This window comes from Poeciliopsis prolifica, unplaced genomic scaffold, assembly GCF_027474105.1.
Source record: "Poeciliopsis prolifica strain line A6 unplaced genomic scaffold, Auburn_PproV2 SCAFFOLD004, whole genome shotgun sequence".
Lineage (NCBI taxonomy): Eukaryota > Metazoa > Chordata > Actinopteri > Cyprinodontiformes > Poeciliidae > Poeciliopsis > Poeciliopsis prolifica.
This window is the reverse complement of record NW_026562379.1, coordinates 15,947,534-15,974,033: the sequence shown is the minus strand read 5'-3', so window position 1 is coordinate 15,974,033 and position 26,500 is coordinate 15,947,534. Positions and strand designations below refer to the sequence as shown.

General features: G+C 37.4%; 2 protein-coding genes across 6 annotated transcripts in view; both read right to left on the bottom strand.

Moving 5' to 3' along the window:
• Nucleotides 1-1,118: 1,118 nt before the first annotated feature.
• Nucleotides 1,119-17,791, bottom strand: st14a (ST14 transmembrane serine protease matriptase a). Its single transcript, XM_055028519.1, has 19 exons — nt 17,286-17,791; nt 13,878-14,028; nt 12,389-12,519; nt 11,304-11,374; nt 11,056-11,216; nt 10,921-10,956; nt 9,045-9,279; nt 7,500-7,642; nt 7,221-7,324; nt 7,024-7,139; nt 6,785-6,921; nt 6,602-6,706; nt 6,396-6,503; nt 6,201-6,317; nt 5,053-5,175; nt 4,724-4,910; nt 3,623-3,897; nt 3,146-3,282; nt 1,119-1,911 (listed from the first exon to the last, which is right to left on the bottom strand). Exons 1-19 carry the CDS (start codon nt 17,328-17,330, stop codon nt 1,753-1,755), a joined length of 2,541 nt encoding a protein of 846 aa, XP_054884494.1. The 5' UTR covers nt 17,331-17,791; the 3' UTR covers nt 1,119-1,752.
• Nucleotides 17,792-18,991: 1,200 nt separating this feature from the next.
• aplp2 (amyloid beta (A4) precursor-like protein 2) overlaps nt 18,992-26,500 on the bottom strand; it is a 66,782-nt gene continuing 59,273 nt past the window's right edge. For 3 of the 5 annotated variants that reach the window (XM_055028014.1, XM_055028016.1, XM_055028019.1), the window contains 3 exons: nt 24,332-24,409; nt 21,634-21,792; nt 18,992-21,054 (listed from right to left, as the gene is read on the bottom strand). In XM_055028014.1, the coding sequence (XP_054883989.1) occupies nt 20,953-21,054; nt 21,634-21,792; nt 24,332-24,409 (339 nt within the window). In that variant the 3' untranslated portion in view covers nt 18,992-20,952. The remainder of the gene's footprint in view (nt 21,055-21,633; nt 21,793-24,331; nt 24,410-26,500) is intronic. The other 2 variants (XM_055028017.1, XM_055028018.1) reach the window with 1 other exon arrangement.

The following is a 26,500-nucleotide window of genomic DNA, read 5'->3' as shown; positions in this document are numbered from 1 at the left end:
CCTTTCTCCCAGAATTTAGAAAAAGTCTCGAAACTGTTAAATTCCGACCCTTTTCCCTAAATTCTGAGTAAAATCTCCAAATCGGTTACTGTTAGAGCAATAAATAGAAAATATTTAAGTAATTTGTATGATGGTTTGTTTTTTATTTTATCATACTTAGTTAAGAAGATTATTTGTTCAGACAATTTTTGTTTTGAAGTTTAGTTTTATTTTGAAAGGCTTACTTCCTGTTGGGTATATGTTGTAAAAGAAAAATTCTATTGACAGTTTGTTCACTTAACGGATTTTTTAGACAGGGCGCAATACAGTTTTTGACCGTGTAAACTGTGTACAGTTGGAAAGAAGGAAAAGGAAATTGTAAACTGTAGCTGTCATTTTTGTATTTGTATAATTTTTATAGATAAATATTTTTGTTAAAATTCATAGTTTTCACGTGTCCTTTACTCTGTGTCTAAGGAATGACACAGATATTGGATCTGTTGCCATAACAATTACAAAAAGTCCCAATTCAGAGATTAAATTAAAAAAGAAAAATTTTTTTTACCAGTTTTATCTGGTGAGAAAATACCCAATTCAACAATCCACATGAAATCTAAACCTGTTTCAATATCCTCTAAACCACCATTTTCTGAAATTTTCATTGTGACTGAGGTCCCTTTGAACCATAGACCCAGTAAGTGCAGTCACTGGTTGCTTTGGGGATTGTCATTTATTTATGGAAGAGAAGAAAACACCAGGCCCACAGTTTTCATTTCAGCCTCAAACCAACAGTAAGTTAGAGACAACCATTGAACCGTTGTCGAACAGTCAACAGGGTACTATGCTATGCGAGGTAAACATGTTTAAGAGATCTTTCAGCTGCAGTTGCAAAGAAAAAATTCAAAGCACAAATATTAAAAGTTTAAAACAATCAGTATCTCAGCAGTACATAATACACCTGGGATGAAGGAAGGGTTGTGGGCGCACTCTATGCTAGACCAGAAACCAGGAGTAAACCTAAACATTTGAGGTTCTTAATGTTATTTACAGCATCCCACTATAATGTAGCATCAGTTTTGTTTAAATAAAATACAATATGAGCAGTCCAGAAGCAAAATAACTCATGCTTATACAAAAGGTTATTTTAAATATTTTTATTTGAAGCCATTTCCTATAAAATACACATTTACAATAATTTTAGACTAATTAAACTGGAGGAACTGTTACCTAACCTTCAACTTTTTCCATGCGCATGAAAATCTCTCTGGAAAAAAAAATGGTATCAATGATAGGAACTCGTAAAAAAGTGATGACAGATTTTATAGGAATTTCTAATAGGCTTAAATAAACAAAACCTAGAGGACAAGATCAAAAGAAGTAAAATAGATTTAATTTACACAACTCAAAGTTTGTTCTCAAATCCAAGTTTGTGTAACAAGTGTACCTTAAAACTTTGTCCTCTGCATCATATAACATTTGTACTCCATCAAATAATAATAAAAACACAAAAATAAAACATCTATTTACATTTAAAGCAGTTAACCAATCACCGTCCTGGTAAAAAAAAACAAAAACAAAAACAACACAATCACAGTAAGTTCAACAGGCATAGCACTTGCTGTAAAAGTTGTTCATCTTTCAATGCCACTATAGCCAGAAGTCAAGTCCACTCAATCTGCTGGTTGGTCTGTCAAACTGGAGTCTCATTGAATGAATTTCTTCAAGTCCACAGTTTATATCCGTAATGATCCTGTTTGATTAAGTTAAACTAGACTAGACTCCAGTCTTCTCTTTGATCCAGCCAAGAAATTCAGTGACTGTGGTGTAGATCCCTGGTTTATTCCTACGAGCGCAGCCGTCACCCCAACTGACCACTCCTCCCAGGAACATAAAATCACCTTCCGGACTGGACAGAGGTCCACCGGAATCTCCCTAAAACAAGGAAACACATATGACACCATTATAACCAAATCACAACAAGAAGGCAATAGGAGAGTAGCATACTTCTAGGGTTGTTCTGTTCAATATGTTGTTCTAAAACTTGTCAATTCATGACAGACAAAAAGGGAGAGCAAGGCGGGCTAATTATTAATTTTAGACGTTTAGAACTACAACAAAAATATGACACCACTAATTCATAATTATGATACTGATTCTAATATAGCTTAATGATTTTATGTAAAGTGTAACAATTGTACATTTATGAATTCATGTACAATTGTTTCTAATGATATGTTAAGTGTGCGCAATTGTTAGAGGCTTTTTTTAAAATGAGGCTTTTTAAAAAAAAATGAAGAGTAGCCGTTGTTATGGAAGTGGCCGATTTTAACAAGCGAACAAACAAACCACTCCTTTTTAAATCACTGGGTTTATCGCGCGACCTCTCATTTCCCGCGCATGCGTCGTTTAGGTCCTCTGCGTGTCGGCGCAGATAACGGACGAAAGCAGAGGCAAATGGGGGATCTGCGGAACGGCTGCGGTTCCCTGCGGGGTGCGCAGCCGGATGCAGCGTCAAGAGGTCACCCTGCCATCGTAGCTCATTCATCGACCAAGAAGACCGTGTGTGAGTGGCTCGCCTTTATTCCCGCCGAAACTGCGGCGTATGTCCTGTTGCCTAGCAACCGTTAAGACATTCCTAACTGTTGGCTGCTAATGACGCTTAAGTTAGCGTTAGCTTTAAATATTCATGTCGCTTTTAGCCCGTTTTGAAGGATGATGTCTGATCAGCTCTTGGTTGAAATGCAAATTAAGAACTAGATTATTCTACATTGAAAACAGATGGGGAAAAAAAAAACAAGTTTGCAGTTTAGAGCTAAAATTGTTTGTTGGTTGAATTCTAAAATGTTGAGCCTTGTGCTATAAATATTTTACACATGAGCAGTAAGTTATTTTAAAGAGTTAAAGTAACCCAATACCATAAGGTTTTCATCCAAATGTACCACTAAATTGTACTTTCAATGACAATTGCCGTCTCATAATTCCAGCAGGACAATTATCCCAAATATATATAGAAGTGGGCTGAATTATGGAGAGGTTTGTAAAACCGTTAAACAGTTTCACAAACTGAAATTAAGGAAAATTCAAGATAGAACATAAAGAAAGAGACACAAAGCAAGATGAAAAGTAGACCAACAAAGTCAGAGTAAAGGAAAAATAAACTCCTAACCTGACAAGCATCCACTCCTCCTGTCAACACGCCAGCACACAACATCCGGGATGTGAGACGATAACTCATTAATTTATCACACTCGTTATGGTTTATGATTCGGACTGAAGCTTTCTGGAGGGTCTTCGCAGCAGTTCCTGAATAATGATAAAAGAAAAAAAACAAATCGATAGATTCATAGAACCATCATTGATCATTTGCACTAGAATAATCAAAATACTAAAAAAAAAAAAAAAAATCAAGCAGACTATCAAACATGGTATATATAAAACACAAACGTTAAAACTTAATTGCCTAATATATTTATTCTACATTTCATCAATCAGAAAAAGCCTAAAATGTTTTCCAATTTTTGATGGTATAAAATCTGATGCCCTTTAACAACCATTGTTAAAACCCAATCATTTCATCTAACATGTTCTAGTGAGTATGGGGAATTGCTTGATCTCATACTTAAATGTATTCCTGCACACTCACCTCCCTCTCTTGTTGCTCCCCACCCTGTGATCCACACATTTTGGCCGGCTGGAATCTTGTAGTCGGAGGCTGGTAAGCAGATGGGCTGAATGTAATCTGAATAAACGATGGGGCTGTCCAGCTCCATCAGGGCAATGTCGTTGTCAAAGGTATTAGGGTTGTAGTTGGGGTGATCTATGATCTGCTTCAGCTTCCTTTTTACAACAAATGAGTCAGTACTCTTCCGTTGGTCATGAAGACCGAGGTAAATCTCCCATTTTGCAGGCTCTCCGAATCTGAAATCCAACAGGGAAGCAGATTAATTCCTCATTAGACAATCAGATTCAATGGGAAAAGAATAGATACAACTGTAGTATACAGAAAGTCAAAAGTTCTGAAAACAACTGAATACTTTTCAAGGCTCCATATCAATTTGTGGATTAATTTTAATGCCATGAATGCCACCTTATTTTAGTATTTACATTAGTAGTATTTTTCACCTACAGAACAACAATTTGTAGCGAAACCATGATGTACAAGTATATTTGCTTTGTTGACAAAGCAAATGTCTGCTATGGGGACAAATGGCCATTTAAATCCTCAAGTTTCTCATTTAATTTTTATGTTGAACTCTATTTCCATCTCTTTGGTCCTGGTGGCTCTAAAATTCAACAGATTGGATTCAAGATAGAATAAATAAAATACCCTTTGATGGTGAATGTTATCTACTGAAGCCATTAAGCCTTATGTTATGTATTGCAGACTTTGAATAAGTAATAGAAAATTACTCTAAAAGCAGATACAAAACATTTTTCTGGATGTATGAACTTAGTAAACTACCAAAATTTCAAAAAGTAAGCACTGGTATTTGAATATATACACATGCCAATTTTAGTAAGTATAGAAGTTAATTTAATAATCAAGCAACTGAAGTAGCTGGAAAATACCAGCTATTTTTCATTTGCACTCTTATGCACATGCAGCCCATTTGGGCAAAAAACAAATTGTTCACCCAGAACTAGTTCTCATCTCTTTTAACTGCTATGTTTATTTGCTATGTTTTTTATAAAGCTCAATGGTTGAAGTATCTTACATTTGAAAAGGCATAAGCTGAAGCTTTACCTATGGTTATTGTCATTTTGCACACAGTGGGCAGCAGTGACCAGCCATTTTTCACTGATGATGGACGCGCCACACACATGTCCGAAAGGGTGGTAGTGAAGGCTGACTTGCCACGGAAACTCCCCTTGTGCCGCGTCTTGTCCGCCCACAATACGTGTCGACGACCGTAATTTTTTCCTTCCACAGGCTGCAAAGCAAACAGATGGTAACAGGAATACATGTGGCATCTTGTCGTCGTGTTAAAACTGGTTTGGTTAGAAAGGCTGAGCTCAGAAGATGAAGATAAGCAGGAGTTGTTTCATTTCAGACATGTTTAAATTGCAACATACCACAGTTCTCCTCATCAGAGTCATCTTCACAGTCGGACTTTCCATCACACGTTGGGTTCACCTTATCAATGCATTTGCCGTTCTTGCATTTATATGTAGACTCTGTGCATTGTATCTCAGAATCTGGGGAGACAAAAACAATCTTAAATCCATCTTTTAAATCAGATAACAGAAATCACCTTTGTAACATTTTCTGCTAGATTAGCAACAATGCTTTGTCAAAGTATTCATACTCCAACTTCTTCACAATTTCCCAATATTAGAGCTACATAAGTCAATGTATTTTATTGTGTTCTATTCGAAAGAAGACAGGAATGGAAAGGAGCCATCAAGGACTGGCAGCCCTCAATGTCTTTGCAGAATAGCAGCAAAAACACTTTTTACAAGGTAAGAACATCAACATTCATACACTTCATATGTAAATAAGACTAGTAAGATGCAATCAAATATTGCATTATTTAGAAGGTATTCTTCTACTCACTAGTAACCCCAACTAGAAGACCCCACCATCATGTAGCCTACCATGTACCAAAACTACTTCGCACATAGACTTGTGCGTGTTTAAGTTTGCTCTGTGAAATACCATTTGTGTTATAGTGGTAAAAATCATGTGGCGTAAATTCAGGCAGTCATCGATTTGAGCGAATTAACATGTCAGCTGGGAGGAGACCTGGCTCAGTTTCTAAGCCAGCAGTCTATGAGCCTCAACTTGGTGTACAGACAAATTAGCATGACTTTAATAAGTAGAAGCCAAGGCTATATTGGCAATTAGGCAAACAATCCCAGTCCACTCGATTCAATACCCCTGATCCTGGTGGCTCTGGTCTCAAGAACAACCTCTACCTTTGCCCCATTTCCAACCTTCCTTTCATTTCCTAAATAATTGCAGAAAAACTGCTGATCTCTACTCCCATTTAACTCAACCTCACTGAAGGAGTGACGATCATATTGTTGTCCTTAAATTTTAATTACCCATTAGTTCGTATTTAAATATTTATTTGATTATTTGGCTTTCTGTAGTGCCACTTCTGCTAATTGAAAAGTGAATGTGACCTCCTATAGATTTACCTTTAAGTTTGTGGTGTTGCATTATTGGATAGAAACAACTTAAGTGACGAAAGAGAGAAAAAAAGATCCACTAATCTTACTTTTTCTACAGCTGAGCTCATCTGAATTATCTCCACAGTCATCTTGTCCATCGCATTGTTTCTTCTCAGAGACACATTTTTTATTCTTGCAGGTGATGTGTCCAACGTCACATTTGCCTTAAAAAAATAAAAGGCATGTATGAAAAACTTATCTGAAATCCTTCCATTGAAATTTCCAGTGACAGCGGCTCTTACAGTCACGCTCATCTGTCCCGTCTCCGCAGTCATCTACGCCGTCACACTTCCAGAACATGGGCTTACAGAACCCATTTCCACAGGTTAAAAGTGCGTCGCCTTTGCACTCTGGAGGACAAAAGGTTTAGAACAGATGTTATACTGACTCACTGATAAAACCATGGCAGCAACAAGTAGTTCAAATGTAATATGAGTAAATAACATACTGCAGTTCTTCTCGTCACTCATGTCTCCACAGTCATTCCAGCCGTCACACGTAAGGTTTTGGGAGATGCACTGGTCATTTTTGCAACGGAACTTACCAGGGCAAGCTGTGGACGGCATAGTATGAAAAATAAAAGACACATCTTTAAGAGGAAAGTAAACCTAAATGTAGTTCCATTACTTACGATCTACGGGGTCAATGGCCTCGTACACTGCTTGGAAGCCTCTGTCTACGTAGGAGTGATCGGAGCGAAAATTCAATGTCATTTTGTTGGTTGTGCTGATTTCAAATAGAGTTCCCCTCTTGTGCTCTCCACACAGTCTGAGAAACAGATTTGCAAGCAATGACAAACCCATTTACTTTTTTCTACAAACCTGTTTTCACATCAATTTAAAATCCCAAACTTATCATTGTTGAGCTTACTTCTTTGTTTTATCTATCATCACATAGTCTTTGTAACAGTTCTTGCCATCTTCCTGCCCTGGCTCAGCCAACAGGAGCTTTTTGAATGTAACTTTCACCACCTTATTGCTAGGCACCTTCAAGAAAACAGATAAGTAAGCATACAGGAATACAAGTATATTAAATCACTGAATAATGTGTTCATGGGGAAAACTCACCTCTATTTCCCAATCACACTCAATGTTAGGAGGATAGTAGTTTGGAAAGTTGGGAGTGGAGAAGGTTCCCTTTGAATCTGTTAGTTTGGTACTGCAGGTGTGACCTATATAGACAGATAATTTTAAATATGAAACAAATTTTAATCGATACAATCTGAGAAATTAAAGCTTTTAATTCGCATGGGAATGAGAATACAATACAAACCAATCTTGGCATTAGTCAAAGTAATTCTTCACAGCAATCTCAATATGTAATAAAATAAAGGCTTCAACACTTACGTAAGGTTGCTGGGTCCACTTGTGAAACGGATGCCCGAAATCCTGGGAAGTCGTATTTATCGTTTGTGCCCATTGTAACCAGCATGACATTTCCAGAAGAATAAAACGTCAAAGGTTCACTGGGTGTATAGTGTTCACACAACCTGTGGAAGACAGTCATGCATTTTAACTAATAATTCATAACCCCAAAGTGCGAAAGAGAAAAACATTATATGTGATATGTTTTAATATTTTTTTTTATCAAAATGTGTTGTTTAACGTAGTAAGGCATGGGGTCATGGACTGGTGAGGAGAGCAAAGTGTGGTCTCAGAAACTGGTCTGAAGCAGTTTAGAGGGATGGGGAGTAATGGCTTTGAGGAATGCGCCAGATAGCTGGTCCCACATCCTTGAGTAGAAATGTTTTAACACAAATGAACATCTAGGCAGAAAATTATCACGCGTTGCCTGTGTGCAGCAGTAGCCCATCATCATTTGTTGGTTGCACATTGGAAAAGTCCACCTCTGAACGATTATGTCAGAATACATTAGACACCAAAGAACCAACTACTTTGATATAAAAGTATTTGAGCTAAAACCTCTAGTCAGATCACTGACTGCCCTTTTTCTGTCCACACAGTGTTCTCTGAAAATGTTTTCATATTTTTCTAAAGGTGATGTTTTCTTCGAGATTTTGGCATCTGATTATCTTGAGATGTTGGTCTGGTTTTATGCTTTTGGTTGATTGAATAAAATACTGGTTGACTGTGGATTTGAACAGTGACTGTTGTCTCGGTTTCACTTTTACACCCAGCATCTACGAACCTGGGGAGACGAGAAGTGACAGCGAAAAATTGGTAGGAATACCTCGTCTCAATACTCCATAAATGTAACTTTTATTCTAAAAAGATAACAGCATATTCGATTTCTGAAGAAGCCTTTGGCTGAAGATGCTTTGTTACATAACAGTGGGCTGGAGATAAATTTTCTTCAATTTATAAGAAATTCTTATTTGCACCATCATCCCCAACTGTCAAGAACAGAACCAGCCTTCTCGATCAGCTTATTGAGCCTTTGTGAATCCTGGGCTCTGATGCTGCTACTCCAATATATGATGGCAGAAGAGATGGCACTCTTCTAGGAACTCTGCCCCATCTTACTGCAACAAACACTGAATAACCAAAACTTGCTCATCACTACTGCCTGCTCTGTCTCTACCAGTTGACATCTTCACTGTCCAGTCACTTGAATAAAGTAGTATTTATACATAACCACATGTCTTAAAATGTAAATTTCATCTATTTAAATTTAATAAACAATTAAACTTAATGCACAAGCTGCCATTATTTCACCCAAATACTGCTGACAGTCTTTCCCATGCTGCCATAACATCTGGTGCTCTATTGATATCTCTAAATGAACGGTTTTACCTACATGGGAAGTGAAGCATGAAGTGGATAACCAGCCAATGATGTTAACTACTTCTGCTAAGAAGTATTCAGCAAACTAAAAAGCAGAGGGCCCAGTGCAGAGCCCTGAGGTACACCAAAAACAGTAGATATACTCACTCTTCCAAAGCGCGGTTCTCTATTGGCACCAGAGAGTCATAGATTTTCACAAAATCATTGGAGCAGTTTTCTTCCAGATACATGGTGTCAAACTCAAGCTTGATGACGCTTCCGCTGTCACCTCGCAGCTCCCACTCTGTGAAGGTGTTCGGTTTATACGGATTGTTGGGGAAACCGTCTGTTGAGATCTTAGCAATCTCGTTGGGCTTTGTATGTATTTTCACCTTTTTTTGCTCTGACAAACACACACATAAAATGCAGTATATTAAATTCTACTTAGTAAGTCACAATCAAACATTAACCCAAACTTTACATGCTTTGTTCAAATCTTGCCTTTGTTTAGTAGTAAGTGAAATCTTAACAAGTCGCTGTTGCTTCTTCCTCGTCAGCCAGATTTGTTTACTCTGAATTCTAGTTTGATCTCGAGAGGTTTTGCAATATTTCCCTCTGACATCAGAATGTTCATTATTAGTTATACTTTCATTGACCATATATGTCAAAAATAAATTGCTTTAACGGAAGCACAGCAATCTCACAAAAACTCTTGATAAAAGGTTTTGTCATTAGGATGAGGTGGTTTTTCAAAATTGGTTTATTTCTCAAAACTGCAATGGAAATTCTTTTTTAACATGACAGTCACATGATCGTCAACCTGATGTTGCCACTGATGCAAACCATAAAGAAGACGATGAAAAGTAGTTGGAGGATTATGGACCGGGACATTTTTAATGACTTAGAGTGAAGAAACCTGGGCTGAAACGATTCGAGTACCTCGATTATTAAAATTCCTCGAGGAAAAGTGACCTGCCTCGAAGCTTTATTAATTTATGTTTTATTATGTAGCGCACTGTGTTCCGGACGGGACATTCTTTGCTTTGCACAGAGCTCTGACTTCTGCCTCTGAGTTGTTGACGAAAGCTAAATGTTAGTGGCATAACGCCCAATTTTCAAGTTCAGCCCGTGGGAATTTTATTGATTAATGATAATACCCAGGTTTTCATCATTTTTTGGGGACCAATAAGCATCTTTGAAAGGACTGGCACAATGCGATTTTAATTCCATCTTATTTAATGGAAACACGGCACTTTACAATTGTGAAATTGTGTCTTTCAACATTAATGCTGACAACATTTGTAATTGTGTCTTTGCCCTGTGGACGTATACCAAACACTGGAGATTATCTCTATCATTATCTTTATGCATCACAATCTTGGGCTGGTTTGTTTCTGCATCTTTTATCAGAAAGCAAAGTGAGCCAGGCACTGTTTAGATGATTTTGTGATTCTACAGGGCATCATGGAATAATCACACCTAGTGAAATGCTTTCGTAAAACTTCAGTTCGCCACAATTTAATATTGAATAATTAAATTTTTACTAAGGACTAGGTTGGTTTTCACAATGTTTTGTAGTTCAACTAAATGAAATGATCATTAAAACTGTTTTTTAAATTAATTTCTCATTCTGTCATCTGGTGTAAACATGGCAAAACTCCACAGCACAGTAGTTCATAATCATTTAAGCAGGAAGCTTTTCTAACTTCCTGTGGCAGCGTTACTATCTTTACATAACTGCTTTCAACTTAAAATGTTAAATTTCTTGTATTCATTCTCCCAAACTTAAAGCTCTTTTTATGTGTAGGTTCTATACATACAGTGTTCTCTTTGACGCTGCAGTATGAAAGAGAACTATACCTGCTAAAAATATAACACTGAACTGAGTGCACCTGACTATCAGGGCTGAAAAAAACATTAATTTTAACTTTTCAGTTCAAATTAACTGAGTTATGTAGGGTCCCTACATCACCCCTTTAGCTCTGAGTAAAATGCTTTTGCTTTTGGTTAATCAAAAACCCACACATGCAACTTCAGTACTTACCCTTAAATGATTTTGGTGACATTCTGGAGTCTATAACTGTGAAAGAAACCAACAACAGACAGAATGAGATTAAAAGTTCTGCCACACAGGATTCATGCACCACGTCAATCCATATATAGAGTAAGTGACAATTACCAGAGGTCTTCATGTCTGTAACCTGCAGGTTGCTGTTTGATTTAGTTATTGGAAATCCTCTCGTATTTTGCTGGTTCAAACCAGCTATGGCGTCGTCAACAGATTTTTCTTGGCCCACAGGCACTTTAAACTCAGACATGTAGTAGGCGACAATACCCTCACTGGAGACAGACATCACAACCAATTTAAGCAAATACTTAACACATGCGAAAAACAGGAACAGAGATTTGACTCTATGAATTCTATACCTGAACGCGTTAATTGTAGAGTTGACGTAGTATTTCTTCAGCCTTGGATCGTTGGAGAAAATAGTTTTCAGCTGAAAGAGGTTGCAATAGAATAAACAAAAGAAACACACAAAGATGAAATTTCTTTTTTTTAAAAATGTATATTACACAGTTAACATATACAATGTCTAGTACTTGACATTTTTGCCTTTATGTTGCCATCTTACAAATTCCGATTTATAATCTTTCTTTTTAAATGAAATGAAGAGAAAAAAAACCCATATTGATTTAAGCAATAAAAAAAGATAGCACATAAACACTTTGAAGAGTTGAGAACCAGTTAATTATTTCCATACAAAATCATGTTTAAGGTCATGTTTACACGATGACAGTTTCTGGTGAAACTGTTGTCGTGTAATTTGTCGTCTTACATTTGCAGGTCAGCACAGAAATGTATTTTGGCCTTAAACAAATCACGGTTACTGCACTAAAATGGAAGTACAATGTCATAACACGCATTCAGACGCTCGGGAAAAAAAAACATTCAGCTTGGGAGAGAAGAAGAGGCTGCTGTGATCATTAGCAATCTTTGAAGACTTGAAAATGCAAGTTTTGGTGTGTTTGTTTTGTACATTTACATGAAACCACAGAATGTTTCCTCTGACAACAGCACAGTTTGAGAACAGGTTCCAGAGTGCAATGGTTCTGAAAGGTACCACTGTCTGAGGTCTTGTAAAAAGAATAAATGGACCTTTTCTGTCAGGGAATCCCTAGCTCATGCCTTGTATGAAGCAGAACATAGCTGCTTCCTACAATCCACAGAAAAGAAGGTACTGACAATGTTTTCCCATTCTTTTCACATGGTCTCAAATATATTTAATTCAAGTCTACAGAAAAAAAGTTAACCTCTATAAAATAAATACCATGCACCACATCAAAACAGTTATTTGGCATTTCCTTCTTTGACCATTTCCTCATTATTCCCTTGTTCCTGCTAATACCAAGATCCTAGGTAATTGAATCCCTTTACTCTTCCTATTCACATTTAAACAATAAAAATAGAAAAATGTGTTCATGTATTGGGTCAGATAACCCAGCAGTCTTACCTCCTGCTGCACCTTTTCAGCCAAAGCCTTGAACTCACGTGTGTCTGAGTTTTCATAGGCGTTGTCAAACACCTGGTTCTCGATCTTCATAGAGCCAATGTATATCCTTTTGGTGTATTCATCTTTACGGACTGGAAAAAAAAGCACACATAACTCAAACAGTAGAAGTGTGTTTATACACCTCTCTACTGTTTCAGGTCAATTAGTCGGCTGTCAATCCAGCAGCTTAAGTGTTTTTTGGCTAGCAGTTGGTAGTGGAACGCAATGTGAAAAGAATAAATAAAATACTTTCAGGTCCAACTTTCCAAAGTTTTCTCTTCTTTACATTTAGCTTTGAATATAAATTGGCTAGAAAAACAGAGACAGGAAGGAAGAACTTTCTCTAAGTAGGTAAGGACACAAAGAAGGAAGGACGTAAAGGAAAGAAATAAGCTCACAAAATAGGAGGAAATGACACAAAGGAAGAAGAGGGGAAATCATAAAGAAGGAAAGAAGGATACAATGTAAAGAAGAAGAGGAAAGGACCAACAAGAGGAAGGAAGGATGCAAAGGAAAGTATGAAGCACACAAAGTAGGTAGGAGGGAAGGACACTAAAAAGGACAAGAGGAAGGGATGGAGAAATGACATTTCTGGCTGTTTCCTCTCTGTGATCTCGTCAACATGCCATCGCCCTGTCAGAGCGCTGCAGTCAACTAGCAGGTTCCTCTCCGATCAGAGACGAGTTCAGTGAAAACACAAAGGAGGTTGAGAAACACCTGGTTCTCAATCTACAACCCTACCAGCATCGCTCATCTGAGAAACACCAGACCGGCATCGCTCTGACCTCTAACACCTAATCAGCATCGCTGATCTGAGAAACACCAGACCGGCATCGCTCTGACCTCTAACACCTAATCAGCATCGCTGATCTGAGAAACACCCAACCACTATCCAACCAGCATCGCTCAGACCTCTGAGAAACACCCGACCAGTACCCTACTGGCATCGCTCATCTGAGAAACACCCGACCAGTACCCTACTGGCATCGCTCATCTGAGAAACACCCGACCAGTACCCTACTGGCATCGCTCATCTGAGAAACACCCAACTGGCATCACTCAGACCTAAGGGAGGAAGGAGATAAAAAAAGAAGGAAGGAAGAAAGAAGGACATAAAAAAGATAGGAAGGAAAATAGGCATTAGGGAAGAAGAAATTAATCAAGTAAGGACAAAAACAGAACGGGTTTCACTCTCTGCATATTGCTTTGAATCACCACACAAATCTAATCTGTTCTTTGATTCTTAGTAATTTTATACATATTTATCTAAATTATTTACTACGAGTTACTCCTCAAACTGCTTGGGAAAATCTTTCATTTTTATAACAAATACCATTTGTAAATCAACAAAATAACCTTAAAAAGTAACTTAAAGCGATTCAATTACTTGTTTGTGTGTAGAAGACACAATTTTTCCCATTACAACCATTCACTAGTTGGAGCTACTTACAGTGGAAATGCCAGACCAGGAGTCCGGTCATGAGAGCAACAACAAAAACAAAGATCACCACGCCGATCACAGCGCCCGTCTTCCCCGGACCCTTCTCCAGCTTTTTGCTATCTGCCGTTGGCAGGAACTGCACAGATTCATATTCTTTATCCTGGAAAACAAAAAGAAATTTATTAATGATTAATCAATTACTGTCATTTCAATAATCAAAGTAATTTGAAGTACATAGGCAAAAGAAGACGACCATTTTCTGAAAGAACGACATAATCAGGGCAGTATGTAAGCCAAAACGGTACAAAACAAATTATGCATTTTCCATTTGAATCTGTTCTACCCTGAATGTCTTAATTGGAATATTTAGCTTCACCTGGTCCAGATTTGAAAACATCTTGAATGTTTTGCTGCCCAATAATTACACTGTCTTGATGTTTAATTCCGCTTTTCACATGTTGATGTTAAGTATTTATTTATTACAAGTACAAACAATTCATCAAGTTATGATTAATGCTTAATTAGACTAAGATTAGTTCCAATAGTCCATTGAGATCTATTTTTAGCGTTGTAGTTTGGCCACCATCCAGCAGAGGGCGCCGCTGGTTATACTTAAAACAAAGATGGTGGAAGACACAACGGTGTAAGCAGAGGTGTAGAAAATCCACTTCATGTGTTTGTTTTGAAATATGAACACTCAGCAGACTCCTTCAGTTTCAACTTAACAGCGAATCCGTCAGCAAATTATGAATAATGCAGCCGTTTGTTTTCTTAATACAAAACTCAGGTTTTTAAGTAAATGGCCACTCATCAATTAATAGTATGCTGATTGATAAGAGCAATACATTTTAGATAGTCTTTAAACGATCACTTGCAGCCCTAGTCCAGAAGCACCTTTGGCTATAAATGATCAAGCTTACACTAAAAGAAAGCTTTATCGCTGTATTTGAATAGGAATTGACTGTTTATTTACACTTTTTAATTCATTTTTGTACAAAGAAGGCGTACGATGTGTCATGGAAAATTTGCAGTATGTGCCAATGTTTTTATTCAATTAATTATCAGACTAATCGATAGAATACCCCTAAAATAGTTATGGCAGCCGTGTTATTAGCCAATAATCTCGTGCTTTCGTTGAGTCATCAGACAGGTTTCAGTGAAGTGATTTAGTAACTAGAGCTGACAATAAGGGGTGCGAGTGACAAGCGAAACGGAACAACAACAAAAAACTATGCGAAGCAACGTCACAGTTTAACAACGAAAGAAAAAAACTTTCCACACCTCAATAAATAAAATCATTGAAAATGGCATTTTGGATTCATTCAAGTTATTTTTAGCTGGTATTAAAAGTTATAGGGAAATCATTAAGTGACATAAAGACGTTTGTAAGGAGGTAAAATACATTACAGTAATTATGCTTTAAGATGCCCACAGAAACAGTTTCTCCTGAGTCAGACGTGCACAACACTGTTTTTATTTTGGTTTTTCTTGATTTAACCCAACATATGAACTCCTTCACTGCAAAGACACAAAGTATTTTTGATCTGATTTCTAGAGCAAATATCTTATTGCACTTGAAATAAGAGAAACATAACTTACAAGTAAATTTTCAGCAAGAAATATGAGCTTGTTTTAAGTCAATAATCTTCTAAAATTGAGTAAAATGAACTAGTTTCACTGGGAGATTAATTCACTAATAAGACATTTTTTCACATGTAAAAATGTGTGGAAAACCAGCATTTTTCCTCAGTTATTGGCTTAAAACAAGCTCCTATATCTTGCTAAGAACTTATTTCTAAGTTAGTTTGAGCTTATTTCAAGTTTGTTGATGTAATTAGGATGGAAACTAGACAAATTACTCGGTAAGATTTTGTTTTCATTACTGAATAAAAAGCCGTTTTGCACACGCCTGAGGTGGTAACGCCTGACTCAGGGTGCCGGAGTGGTTTCTTCCAGGAAGTTCTTCACCGATTGGGGCGGGGGAGGGAGAACAAAGGTTTCACCACGCACAATCCTGTCAAACCTGCTGGGAGCAAACCAACAAGTTCCTGAGTGTTTACTGCGGCAGAAACTGAAAAACAGCCGGGTTTACAGCTTACCCAACAGAAAGAGCCGTTTTGTCTCCGATAAATACGATCAACTCCAACTTTAGACCTCAATAATTATTGATAGTGCTTGTCACCAAAATCGTGACATAAGTTTCAGCTGTAAGGGCAGAAATACTTTCAGTTGCTCGACACTGAGGGGACACGTTGTACCGCGAAGCCTGAGGCCAAAGGCCAAAGGTTAACCATCCCATCTGAACAGCAAGAAGCACATTTTAAATCCGGCGGAGCAGAAACATCTTCAGGTTCCCCATGTTTATTTGGATTATCATCACACGTTTACATGCCAAGTACAGTCCAAGCTCCTTCTTGGAAGCGCATAAAAAAAATATTGTTTTCAAAATGTTGAGGCAAAAAATCTGAAAAAGTGGGAGAATTTATTGCAAAGAGCAACTTCTCAGTTACTAATTTTGATTTAAATAGAATCGTTCGTCTGTTTTTTTGTTTTTTTTCCCCCCACTGAGCTCAGATAAAGTGCATGCAGCTGGGTGGGGCCTTTGAAATCTGACCTACTGATCTTCATTTGGATCCGTCTGGTTCTGACAGGTTCATGCAGCCCAAAATATAACAAATCTGGATTTTATTGTCATGATCAAATTATTCCTAAAAACAACAAAAAACAAAAACAGTGGTTCAAATTCTCCAAATCTGAAGGGTTAGTTTCTATGTTGTTCATCTGAATTTATTTTATGGAGGACAAACAGTGACAAAAGTCCCAACCGGCAAGAATTTACTACCACTGACTTTTGGACCGTTGTTTTCGTCAAAACGTTGGTGCTGGCGTGAAAGCAGCACCAACGTTTCTGAAGGAGGAAGAGAGTCCTGAGTTTTTATTGTGCAGAGTTCTTGGAAAACATCCCAGAAAAAGGTGTGTTCAGGTTCAGTGGGATATTTTCCTGCTTCTCCTCCTGAAGACATTTTCTGCTCCAGAAATCAGGTCACCGTTTTATTGCGTCAACACTTTTACGTCCAAGATCACAAAGTCAACCTACCGTGGGTGAAACTTTTATTCATTTGTGTTTCAACTAACACCAGGATGACCCAAAAACTAGTTATTGATTAGGAAATTATAGAGAGACTTTCCTTTTTTCTCAAGATAACAGCAACTGTTGGTGTCAGAAAGTGTTTTTTAAATCTTAAGTGAAACAAGTTTTCTGTTGACAGATATAAGCTGGTAGGCCTCATCCTGCCCACTGTGTGTGTTGACTGTATACCATAAACACCAAAATACACCCTCTGAATTCCCTTCATTCCGAGGCTGAAAGGGTTTAATGTTCATGGAAAAAACACAGAAAACCTGGAGGAAACTTACCAGTTTTGGCATGTATTTTACTCCACTTTCCATGGGGTCCGCCATGGCGCTGCTTTCGCTATAAACGCCCCCAAAAGTTTCCTCTGCGTTCTGAGTTTCTCTCAGTAGATGGAGCTTCCCAGGTGAACCCGCAGCACCTGGTGAATCCTCAGTCTGTCAACAAAACCACAAACGAAGCGGGAAAAAAAGAGAGAAATGTTTCAAAAATGTGTCTGCAGCTCCAGTGGAGACATCCAACAGTTTCCACCTGTCCTGAAAATGTCCACCTGCTCGTCTCAAAGGAGCGGCGGACGCAGAAAAAGCCTCCTTTCTTCCGGGAGCGGAGTTTCTGAGGGCGTGTCTTCCTGTTTACCTGAGAGAGGAGCAAAACCCGACGTCAACATCAAGTCCGGGCTTCTCACCCGCCAACAAGGCAGCGATGCACCTGCTGGTTCTGGACGCGGTTCTGACCCGGATTGGCCGCCCGGCTCGAGCCGTTTCACTGTGGTTCAGTTCTCATCCGGTCCAATCCACAGATGCAGTCACGTGACCTTTACAAGCATCGATTATGGGTTTGTGACGTCATGACTAACCACCATCTGTGAGTTTCATGTGAGAAAAACACTGAATTTCTGCAACAACAAACCGGAAGAAACGGGTGAATATTTCCATTTCACACACTGGATGCAGAAATAATTAACTTACCAAGGATGTTGGGTTTAGTTTCTATTTAAAATATTTAAGTTCAAGTGAAGTGAAACAAAACGCACTTGGAAGTAACTTTTCAGCACCTTATGAGCTTGTTTTAAGCAAATATTAGTGCGATAACATTTGAGTTGTAACATGACATTTTCCCACATTTAAAGTGAAACTAATTGAATTAAAACAAGTTCATATGTTGCTGAAAAGTTACTTATATCTTAGTTTTCTTTACTTTCTAGACAGTAAACAAATTGCTTGGTAAGACTCTGTGTTTTTGCAAACAGTTTGTTCATATTTTCATGTTTTTTACGGACAAAGTGGTGAATAAGTGGGATAAAAATGCATTATGTAGATTTTTTCAGAAAAAAGAAAAAGACAAATGCCAATTGTTCTTCTGACAAAGTATTTTACCTACAACAAAATATGTTTCCATCCTGAATTCATCTTTTTTTTTTACTACATTTTGCTTTATATTTTTCTTTCAATTTCCTTCTATAAATAAATGTTATGAGGATGATTTGAAAAAGCATAAAACACATTTATTCATGAGATTTTTTTGTTAACATTGCTTCATAAAGATTAAACCAAATTATGTTTTATGAAATATGTATATATCTATACCTTTACATAAACATATGATTATTGCTGGTTATAAAATGTACTTTTTCTTGTTCATTGTTTTGCAATTGACACAATAGATACTGTACTAAACGCGAGTTAAGTTGTAACAAATGTAAGATTATTATGTTTTAACATGTGGGAATAAATGTGGGAATATTGAGAAGTTTGTACATCCACCTGTTCTCTAAACAAAAGTTTGGCATCATGCTTCAAACTGCAAATATTTTTTCTGTACGTGTTCAAAAAAAAAATCAACAAACAAAACCCTCCCAAAAACCCTGAGACGGAGTTTAAAACTTAAAATTAGTTTCTCGACTAAAACTTATTCTCTCCTGCATTTTCAAAAATGTGAGATTTTGTCAGTTTTTCCAAACATCAGTTTTATAAAAAAACGACACGTTCAGTTGTTTGTTGTGAGTTTATTGATGTGTCACCCCTTGTAATCTTATATCTGTTTCCATTGGTGTTGATCAGTTTTAAATCACTAATATGCATAATATAATCAATGACCCCTGACCCTCTTCCACAGTCAAGCAGGCAGTTACGAGATCGAAGCTGTTTGGGTGCATAGTGAGACAGTCACATACAGATATACTGCCACAGAAAGAGGAAAAACAAACTGGAAAATAAAATTAAACAGATTTCATATAAGAACAATGCACACCACAGAAATCCTCATAAAAACAGAAAAAGAAAGAGCCATGATTGCAACATCAACTATACAGGCATACAGACGATACTAAGATAGAGGATTAGGATTCACTTGTTTCATTCACTACCTGTAAAAATACAAACGACCTGCGCAGACCTCCAGGTCAGTTAATCGCATCGTTAAATGTTTGTGCAGTTAATTCAGGGTTGGTTCTCAGCCCAGTTTGGATCTCCAGCTGCAGCTTCCGCAAATCTACCTGTGGAGATCTGGGCGTTCATTGGATCATCAGCTTCAGGGGAACCCATCATATACATAGTATGGAGGAATACATTCAGCTATGTACCATTTGGACAACGGATTTTTTAAAACTACCAGACGAGCAAAAGGTTGATCTTGTTTATCGATTGAGTTTATCGATCGCATAACGGTTAATTGATAAGCGGACATTTCCTTAAAAACCTGAGTTTTCTCTTTTATCAAGAGAACGGACCGTGTTTTCGTAAGGGCCAACATGTTTCATGATGCGCCGACGCTGCGCCATTTCAGGCTGTTAAAGTATTAAAGTTTATATTTCAAAACAGAACCGCACAAAGTGCATTTTGCATCTCACGCCGGACTCTGTTTGGACCGGTAAGGAATCGCCCTGATGCCGCCATCTTTATTTCTGTATCAGCGGCTCTGCTTATGAATGACCACTGGCGCCCTCTGTTGGATGAAGGCCAAACTGCAACTCTAACAGAAAGTATAATCGGATATTTTTAAAGTATTTAGTTAAATATCAACAAAATAAATCCCTAGTTTGTGTGTCTGAGGTGGTAAATGAACACATTCACTCATTTTTATTATGATTTCTTTTTTTGTCTTTGCTTAGATAAACAGTTTGTCTGGTTGCCTTGCTGTGTCAGATCAAATATATATATACAGTTTGTCCCGATGCACAAGACTTTAATGAACTAATGGCACGGGAAAATCTGACCAATTAAAGCAAAAAAAGATTCAGTCAATAATGGCGTTTGAGCTGGAGGTCTGCACAGGTGCTCACCTTTTCCAACGCCTGCAAACATTCGAACCACCGAATAAAAATAAGGATAAAAAATAAAACCCAAACCAATTTATAATCTCTTCCTTTGGAAAAGGTAGAATAAAAACATCAAATTTTATATATATTTATGTATATTTAAACATTTTATGTATATTTGTTATTATAACAAAGCAAAGAAGTAAACCATGATTTATTTCCTCCCCATTTGTTTTTTTAATCACTAAACATTTTGATTGGTACAAAGAACCTTCATATACAAGCAATCTATTGAGATTAAAAATAACACATTAAAACACCAATTATTTAATGAAACCCATCAGAGTCTGCATGATGGAGAAACTAAATGCAGTGCCAGTTTGATGACTAAAAAACATTAGTTTGATTTGCTTTTCACATAATAAAAATGTCAGAAGAAATGTTATACATCTTGATCCGTCTCGATAATTATAGATAAATTGTTTTCTATTTTGCGAACTGGCAGAAACATCAGACATGAGATCAAAAAGAGCTCTATAGTACAACAGTAGTAGAAGTAGGAGCATTACTTAAGGATTGTTTTGAACAAACCAGTAAATGGAGTTTGGATGTACGCAAAGGATTTTAACAATAGCGTTGTGTGTTATTGGTCAGTAGTATGTTCCCCCTGTGGGCTCCACGGCGCCCCCTCTCAGTTAGATCTGCATCTGCTCCAGGTATTTGTAGGTGGGGTTTTCGTAGCCGTGGTTCTGCATCTTGTTTAGGTGTCGCTCCTCTGGCGTCAGCATGGGGTCCACCTGTGAACAAGATGCGGATGATTATCAGCAAGACAACGCAGCGAGGGCGAAGCGTTCTGTCTGAGGAGAGCTAAAACGATTAATCAGATCAGCCACAATTAATCACGATTAATTGGTCACTATTTGACTCAAAAAGGCCAGTAGCTGAAAGAACAACGTACTTGTAGCTGCTATTAGGGCAAAAACTTCTAAAAATATTTAAATTTTTAAGAACTTTAGTCTGTAAATATGTTTTGCACAAAACTCCTTAGTTGACAAAGTTTTTGCTTCATCCAGTTCAAATTCTGTCGAAAAATAAACTTCAGTTAATCTTTTTACTTTGATGTTAAGTATTTTAAGCTGTAGATGGATCCTTTATATTCACTAAAGGCTGTTACTGCATTCTTATTTAAAAAACAACAATCAAATTGTTTATTTATTTGTATTTCAAATCAATTTCTAATATTTCACACAATAAGATTAAATGGTTCAATAAAAAATGCTTTATCTGATTAATCGCCAGACTAATTGATTAGTAAAATAATTGTTAGTTAGATTCAGTGACTCGTGTTGGCAGTCCTTGTTGTTGTGGTGTCTTACCTCCACGATGCCGTGGCTGATGGTGCCGTATTGCCTTTTCCTCAACAGAACCAAGCTGATCACAATCACAGTGGCTATGGCTACGGCGATCACCAGCAGGCCGATCAGCGCGGTGTTGGTGTTTCTGATGCCGAAGTCCTCTCCCAGGGGGCGGTAGGGCTGACGGGCAGGACAAAACAGATTTCAGGTTTTATCTAACCTTTCCAGTCTGCAACTCCTCATCTTGCCCACACTGACTTAGAAGATCTTCAGCGTTCACGTTCGAGTGAACACAAATTTGTCCGCAGTTATTACCAGTAATTAAATTTTTCTACTTTACATGAAAGGTTTTGTAGTTACTGCCTTCCCAAATCAATACAGCGATTTCTGCTGCAGGCTCTATTCTTAAATCCAAGCAGGTGAGGTGTTGAGCAAATCATGATGATCAATAGTAATAAAGTGAAGACATGAGACTCCTGAATTTCTTATTAAAGTTTTAAACGTAACCCAGTTTGATGTATGAAGTTTGGTTTTTAAGACTCTGCATATAAACTCAGCTTTAATCTGAAAAATATTCAAATTGAAATATTCAAAGGAGATGGTGCAAAATATGACTTTACAGATCAAAGCGCCTTGAAGCGGCTTTGAGCGGTGGAAATCAATCGACTGGGGGAGTTTCGCTTCGCTGTGCATCAGGGACAACATCCCCTTCGGTGCAAAGTCTGAGCAACATGCAAATGCTGCTTGCAGATTGCCAGTTGAATTTACACAAACTTCTCACATTAAAACCAACAATAGGTGAAGCGCATACCAAATCAACTTTATTTCCAAACAGAAATAACGTTGTTGTTACTTTGAAAAAAAGCTACGTGATTTAATGCTACTCAATAACCATAAAAAATCCAACCAGTGCCAGGCAGCGCGGCTTATCAAGAGCGAGGGAATGCTTTGAGGAATGCTATTAAAGGAATGTTTTCATTTTAAAAAGCAATCAAATTCACTTAGTAACATAGAATCCCAGGAGGAGCGAAACAAGGATTCGTTAGCGTCTGCTTGCATTCATTCATAAATACCTGTGCTAATTCAACAGGAAACTCTGTAAACCAATACCAGACAGTGAACCAACACCATCTTTTGATGGTGAAAAGCTAGCTAACAGTTAGCTGTTTATATTGCAATATTGAATTAATAACATGGACTGTGGATCAAAATTTGGTAACTAATTCTAGCTGTCCATAGAGCTTCAAACTATTCGCTGTTAGCCAATGAGGCTAATAGCTTCAGTCATACTGAACTCCATAAAATCTTTTAGGTTTTGGCCAATGAGAAGCTATTAACAAACTCTACTTTATTTAACCATTACCCAGTGGTTAATGATGAACATGTTTTGCTAACTAGCTGCTAGAAAGTAGCAAGTCATTATTTGTAAGTTAACATTAGCAAGTAATAATTTAAGAATATTACTCTGATACATATCAGTTAATTATTCCTTTATGATGAAACCAAATAATTTTACATTAATTGTCAACTCCTGAACACAATTTCTGAAAAAGTAAATGATTAGTTTAGAGATTGTTTGTGTATTACTTTACGTTACTATTGTTATTACTAAGTAATTAGTCTCTGTTCAAACGCTAATAAAGAGTTGATAGTGCAATTTTAATTCAAAATGAACTCCTGATCACACTTTCCTAAATACTTTAAACAAATCTGAACTGTTTTATTGACAATCAATTGAACGTTAGCAGCAAATAAATAAACAGTTAACTGCTGATGCTAACATTACAAAAAGGTGAAAGATAACTAACATTAATTTGGATATCAATGAATGAAGGACTGATCACAGAATATCAATTACTTTACTGAAGAAAACTTTTTATTCACAGCTTCTTATAATAACAAAATAATCAGTTCATAAATAAAAGTTAGCATTAGCCAATGTTAGAATACCTACTATTAGCATTAGCAATTAGCTACAGATGTTTTTTCTCACATCAAACTAAATGTTCGTTCTTGATACCAATTTATTAGTTGCAGTCAGAATGCAAGAAGATATTGAGAGTTAGATGATCAGTTCTTAAATAACTTGATATTGTTCATTATGTAACAGTAATCTGTAGTTTATCATTATGTAATAGTTAGCATTGGTTTCTCATTTATTTGTTTGCTATTTCCTGAGTGGATTTTATGGCCTAAAATGACAAAGATGATAAATTCACCTTTAAATCTTCATCTTCTAATCCTAAATTAATTCAAAAACATGAAGATCCATCCAAAACATGAAGAAACTCAAGAAGAAGAAAAAAAAAACATTTTAGTGCTGCAGCTGATCGTGTCTGAACTGGCGTTTCATCACAACTCGATTTTCTACATTCACATTGTAATTTGGCACATATGACACAATCTGATCATATGTCGACAGCTGCTGGGGAATTTCTTCACCGCTCATTCCCACACAAAAACTGAGACATGTCAGTTTCTGCTCATCGTTTTTCCAATGTGTACATTCAGGTACATTCACATAACAAACATGCTCCCATGCAGGAATGACATTTTCTCAAATTTATTTTTTTCAAATAGCTTGAACAGAAAACTTTAACTCAAGAAGAGAGGGGGTAAAGAAAGTTTGGTTGCACACTCCGACACTCTCCTACTGTCACCTTCTCCCCGCTGTCTGTAGTTCCCCAGAGAGCCCAGAGGAGGGCGCCGCTGTACTCACCAGCTCATCACCATGCATAACGCTGACTCTCTCAGCACTGTAAACCACTTCGTTAACATCCAGAGACTCATCAATCACCTGTCAACACAGACAGGGGAGCCCAGGTTACACTCACAGCAGTGTGGGTGTGTGTGTGTAACTCGGTTTTTATATGCTTGTGGGGACCTATTTCTGTCTACATTGCGAGGTTGTGGGGACCGCTGCTTCTTGTGGGGACAAATCCTGGTCCCCATGAGGGGAATGTTGTTTTTGAGTGAGGGGTTAGAATTAGGACTAAGGTATGAATTGAGTTTTGATTAGGGTTAAGTATGTGATGGTTGGTGGTAGGAATAGGAGTAGGCTATAGAAAATGAATGGAAGTCAATGTAAAGTCCCCACAAGATACGAAAACATGTCTGTGTGTGAGAGAGAGAAAGAAAGAAAGAAATTCAGAGGAATAATTTGGGCTTTTTGTTAGACAGGAATGGAGAGGCAGGAAAGCAAGAGAGTGTGGATGTGCAGCAAAGTGTTAAAGTGATGATAAGCTTGAAGTTTTCTGGTTCAAACTGAAAGAAAGAGAGAGAGAAAGAGATATAGAGAGTTTGAGAGAAAGTGCAGCAGCTTTAATAACATACAGTGGATGTAAAAGTTTACACACCCTTCATCCAACAGGAAGCCAATTTATTCGAGGTTTTCCACCTTCAGTCAGATCTTTATCCGACCGACCGACCGTCCGTCCGTCCATCCATCCATCCATCCATCCATCCATCCATCCATCCATCCATCCACCCACCCACCCATCCATCCATCCATCCATCCATCCATCCATCCACCCACCCACCCACCCACCCACCCATCCATCCATCCATCCATCCATCCATCCATCCATCCATCCATCCATCCATCCATCCATCCATCCATCCATCCATCCAGCCATCCATCCATTTATTTCCAGGTCTTAGGTCAAATTAAATGTGAAAAAACTGCCAATATTGAAATGTAGCATTTAATAGGGTGTTTAGCATTCCTTATATCCACTGTAAATTATTTTACTCACTCTTCTTGTGTGAACAGGCCATCAGCATCTATTTACTCACTCCACAATTACAGGGTAAAGACGATGCTTTTAGGAGATAGAAACAAGAAAAAATCTACATTTTCTACAAAGACCAATCCAGATTTTGTATCTGACTCAAGAAAATGTTTTCAGGTCTCACTCTGATCAGATAATTTCACTGCCAGGTTGCTCTATCTCAGAAAAACAGCCTTACCCCACAAAAGACAGAAAACCCATGCACACAAACATGCAGCTTGGTAGCTGAGTGTTGGTTTGACATGCAGAACACAAGACACACTCAGAGGCCAAACATGGAGGCCTGACGAGTTGGGCAAGGAAATGTGCCATGCACTGACTGGCAAACTGAGCGTGGAGCCGATTTGCATGAAGGCCGGCTGGAGGAAGCCACACACAGACGCGCAAATAGCCCAAAGCGAGACGGATGTAACTATCATCTGTCACAGTGAAACTGAAATTAAGAGAAAGCGCCGGGTCGCTTCATTAATCTCAATCAGTCTCCGCTGAATTAAATTAACCTGTCTACAGACAGCCTTGGCTTTATCCCCAACAAAGCTGCTCTCAGGTCACTGAGGCAGGGCTTAAACGATTAATCAGATGAATTTATTATTAAAATAATCAATTAATCATTAAGTGGTGCACACAGGTGCTGAACGAACCACCACACTCAGAGCTGTAATTTAGCCAAAACATGTATACATTTTGTATTTATTTAAATAAATATGTTAAATTAGGACTGAAATAATTAATTGTGATTAATCGATTATTGAAATAATCATCAACTAATCTAGTAAATGATTAATCATTAACTGAAGAATACAGACTCAAAAAAAAAGCAATTCGCTGAAAAACCATCATATCCAGGAAAGTGATTAAGCCAAAACTGTACGAAAATATATACATTTTGAAATTAAGATAAGAAAAATCCTTCGAGTTTTAATAAATAAATGACACATTTAAATTAGGACTAAAACACTTAATCGTCAACTAATTTAGTAAACGATTAATCATTAACTGAAGTAGGAAGATGATTACTTTCCTATTTAAAAAGGAATTAAATTATTTGTACATTTGCATGTTTTTCTAATATTGTATAAAAATGCCTAAATAAAAAA